The 4457-nt window shown below is 41.2% G+C and overlaps 1 protein-coding gene across 1 annotated transcript; it reads right to left on the reverse strand.

Moving 5' to 3' along the window:
• Positions 1-2851: 2851 nt before the first annotated feature.
• LOC117467066 (trace amine-associated receptor 8b-like) lies at positions 2852-4112 on the reverse strand. Its single transcript, XM_034110644.1, has 2 exons — positions 3940-4112; positions 2852-3671 (listed from the first exon to the last, which is right to left on the reverse strand). The coding sequence occupies exons 1-2, from the start codon at positions 4110-4112 to the stop codon at positions 2852-2854; spliced, it is 993 nt and encodes a 330-aa protein (XP_033966535.1).
• Between the last annotated feature and the right edge of the window lie 345 nt (positions 4113-4457).

A 4457-nucleotide genomic window follows, 5' to 3' on the forward strand; every position in this document is an offset into this window, starting at 1 on the left:
TAACGCAAAAAAAAATTAACGCCACTAATTATTTTCACGCGATTAACGCATGTGTCTTTTTTTTCCTCGGCCGCCCCGTAGTTTCAGAGCACATCGAGTTTAAAATACCATCTACAAGCTGATGCTGCTGACAGCCCCGCTCCTGCCGCCTGCTTGTGGCAGACCACACTTCCACGCTCACCGGCAGGCACCGACTGGCCATCGGGAGGACCGGGAGGGTGTGTGTCTGTGTGGCCCGAGCGAGCGAGGGAGAGACCTTACGTGCATTACCGTACCGCAGTGTGAACGCGGCTATTGTTGTTGTTAGCATCTGGTGCTAGCTAGCTGCGCTAACGGATATAAGGAGCTGTTTTAATGAAAACAGAGGAGCGCCCTATCCACACAACTGCGCCGAGCACTTGACTTGATGCAGGAAGCAGACGGCGGGACATTGTACGAGAAGTCAGAACACTCATGATTGCAGCAACATGATTGCAGCGTCCAGGCAGCTCCCGTTCGAGCATATGCCTTGAGTTGCACATAGCTCCAACGACCACACACACACACACACACACACACACACACACACACACACACACACACACACACACACACACACACACACACACACACACACACACACACACACACACACACACACACACACACACACACACACACACACACACACACACACACACACACACACACACACACCATTTGTATTGTATGAGAGAGGTTCCAGGTTGTTGTGTTTAATATTCATGAGAATAGTTGTCATTGTTCAAATGATAATAAACATTAGCATAAAGCATATTTGTTCACTCATATGTTGATAAGAGTATTAAAAACTTGAAAAATATTCCTCTAAGGTACATTTAGAACATATAAAAAATGTGCGATTCATTTGCGATTAATCGCGATTAACTATGGACAATAATGCGATTAATCGCGATTAAATATTTTAATCGACTGACAGCCCTAATTATTATTATTATTAAGAAGAACAACTTGGTGTGGTGTGGAGGGAATGTAGGAAGCAGGAGCAGGTGGGCTTCAAGGTTCAAGGTTATTTGTTTTAAATGTGTCTTGGAGATAAGGACCAGCTGCACACAATAAAATACAGTATAACGCAAAACCAATAAGACACACGGTGACACATGGCACACCAACAATCAATCATCGTCCAGCCTCAGCTTTGGTATTCTTTCACAACCATGTTATGGGTTTATTAGACTGAGCAAACATAAACATATGTGGTGATCCCACGGGTTATTGTTTGCAGACAGCGGCGATTGGAGCATCCGTAGGCTGCACAAAAGTCCGGCATAGTCAGATACTTCTGTAAACACAAAGCCAGCAAATTCCTGTATCATAATACAAGATGTTTTTAACAAGCCAAACCACTTGGAAGAAATCATGTGTAACTTAAGTTATGTTGAAAAGAAAGAGCAGTTCTGCCTCTCCCACTGGTGTAAAGTTGCTGGGTGAACTTTGTAATACTAGGTCTCACTCACAGCCTCTTGTTATTAGCCAGCTAATAAATACAACCACATACACAAAGAAAAGCTGCAATTTCAACATGTTCAAGCATCCTGTATCATAGCCATGCTAATAATGTTTATAATAAACCAAACCGTTTGTAAATCAGTCAAGATTTCAGCGAGTTAAGAGTATTTTTGTGCAGATCACTCACCTTACAACAGCTACCATAACGCGAATCAGAGTAACTGTTGACTGTAGCAAGATGGCAGCCAGTCAGCTACGCTGGAAAATCTCCCATGAGCCATCTAGTGTTTATATATCTATGGAAGGGACACGCACACGCGCACGCACGCACGCACGCACGCACGCACACACACACACACACACACACACACACACACACACACACACACACACACACACACACACACACACACACACACACACAGCAGCCCTCTAATTGCTACAAATTTAAATATGAAAAGGTTCAACTATACACACACCACATAACACATCATCTCGGGTCGCGCACCACGCTCACAGGCATAAATTAGGCAATAATGTATTGCCCACCTTGGAGGTGAAGTGCAGGCATATTGTCATTCAAGAGAGAATACGATTCGTAGTTATTTTGGAAAAAATGTTTTTATTTTAGCCTATTTACCTCGTTACCGTAAATAATACTCGTTACATTGACACATGCATTATTTGTGATTAAAATAATGGTAGTTGGTAATGTATTAGCGACCCCCACAGATGTATGATTTCACTGCGTTCATGGGAGCTCAGACCATGACAAAGGCCTGCTGAATACTTTGCCAATAATCTAATTAATTATATTTATTATGTTCAGTAGGTTGTGGAAGTGCGCCCCAACATATTTGTTGATCTTCTTTATTGCACACACACACACACACACACACACACACACACACACACACACACACACACACACACACACACACACACACACACACACACACACACACACACACACACACACACACACACACACACACACACACACACACACACACACACACACACACCCGACAGCTCTGTCTTTCATTTGAAGTTGCACACTGACATACAACGACATACTCAATCAGTCTGTACTGCATATTGTTTACTAAATTAACAATTGAACATATCATTACCAGAATACTGGTGAAACTGAGGTCCACACAGGTCAAACATTACTACTTTTTCCACACAATGTAATATTTTCCAGTTTTATTTTGTATTAAATTATTTAATATCTTATACTCCTACATTAAATAATGTCTAATCTTTCTTCAGCCATTACACATTGCATTCGGACTCAGCAACAATAGCAAACATATGTCCATCTTAACAGAGGTTTTTTAGAATATATCTCAACCCATCATTACAGTATTTTAGAATCACACGAGTAAGACTGAAGTATCTTAAGGGTAACAATGAGCTTGATAGATTTTCTAAACCAGGGGTATAAGAAGGCATAAATCAATGGGTTCAGACAGGAGTTAAAATACAGCAACCATATTACAATGGTTGAGGTTGAACTACTATTTTCAATATCCTCACCTATCAGGGATGGAGCGTAATATGGAAAAAAACATATTAGAAACACAAGGACAACAACACCAAGAGTCCTGGCTGCTTTCATCTCAGATTTCTTAGCAGTTGCACCAACTGAACGTTGCATAGTGACAGCTCTAACATGGGATCGCACGGCTCGAGCCTGAGACACAGCCACCACAAACACTCTGATATACAGAACTATGATAACAGTAATGGGGGCAATGAAGGTAACAACTAAGTCAACAGCTCCTGTGATATTGTCATTCACAACTACACACTCTCCATGGCAAGAATTATGTGAATCAGGTTGTCTCAGAAAGTCCATTAAAATTAGACAATTATAGATAACAGAGCAAATCCAACAAAGACAGATGCACATTTTTGTTCTGTTGAGAGTTACTCTGGTGGTGTAATGTAGAGGGTCACATATAGCAACATAACGATCAATGGATATGAGCACCATGTTTCCAACCGTAGAAGAGGTAATGATAAAATTAACAATACAATACAGAGCACACGTCAGGTCACCCAAGTACCAGCAAGCCTCTGTTAAAAGGATTTCAACAGGCATCAAAAATAGGCCCACAAGGAAGTCTGAGACAGCCAGGGAGAGGATGAGGAGGTTAGTGGGGGTGTGGAGCTGCCTGGAAAAGAAGAATATCATCATAAATAAGATTATCAACAATAGCTTGTAACAACAAACAGCAGTAAAACACAAAAAAAGGCATTTGAATGGTTATTGATTTTCGACTTTAACTATTTTGTCACAAAACGTCAGGTTTGAATATGTTATCATTTAAAACAGAACAACTATTATCTGAGACATTCATTAAAAAGAATATATGCATCGCTAAATCCTGTTACTTTCCTATCATGAACATATACAAGCTTAAGCTGAAAGTGTGTCTGTGCCTGAAGTGGGAGATAGAGATGATGACCAGCAGGTTGAGAGCTGCAGTGATCAGAGCGATGAAGGACTGCAGGATGTAAGCGAGCAGGACATCTGACTGAGCTGGCGTAGGCTTCCTGCAGGAGTTGTTGAAGAGTTGTGGAAAGCAGAGTTCATCCATTTGGGAAGTCTCCATCTTTAGAGAGACGTGTTGAGAAGCTGCTGTGTTCTGGCAAAGCTCAATGTTGATATATCTCTTCTCATCCGTCCTGCCCCTACTATTACTTTCTCTCTATCTAAGACTGAAATCCCGAAGCTCTACTTTGTTTTCTGCAGTCATCTTCATCTCAGTCTTCATCACTTCCATGCAACTTATTTTCTTCGTAATTCCCGGCATTGAGATCATCTTATTTTATTATGGTGCCCACTTTTTCCTTCTCACCAAGAGTGGTTTTACAGTGTAAAGAATCTTAAAAGATTAACATTTGTTCTGAAGTTTTGAAACCAAGTGGGCCATGCTGATAAGTTACATTGTGGGAGT

Source organism: Pseudochaenichthys georgianus, chromosome 21 (genome assembly GCF_902827115.2).
Source record: "Pseudochaenichthys georgianus chromosome 21, fPseGeo1.2, whole genome shotgun sequence".
Taxonomy (NCBI): Eukaryota; Metazoa; Chordata; class Actinopteri; order Perciformes; family Channichthyidae; genus Pseudochaenichthys; species Pseudochaenichthys georgianus.

Excerpts from the sequence above, each read along its gene's own strand:
- LOC117467066 (XM_034110644.1), bottom strand. The coding sequence starts at position 4,112 with ATGGAGACTTCCCAAATGGATGAACTCTGCTTTCCACAACTCTTCAAC. Across the intron at positions 3,672-3,939 it reads ATCTCTATCTCCCACTTCAG|GCAGCTCCACACCCCCACTA; the intron begins GCACAGACACAC and ends CTTCTTTTCCAG.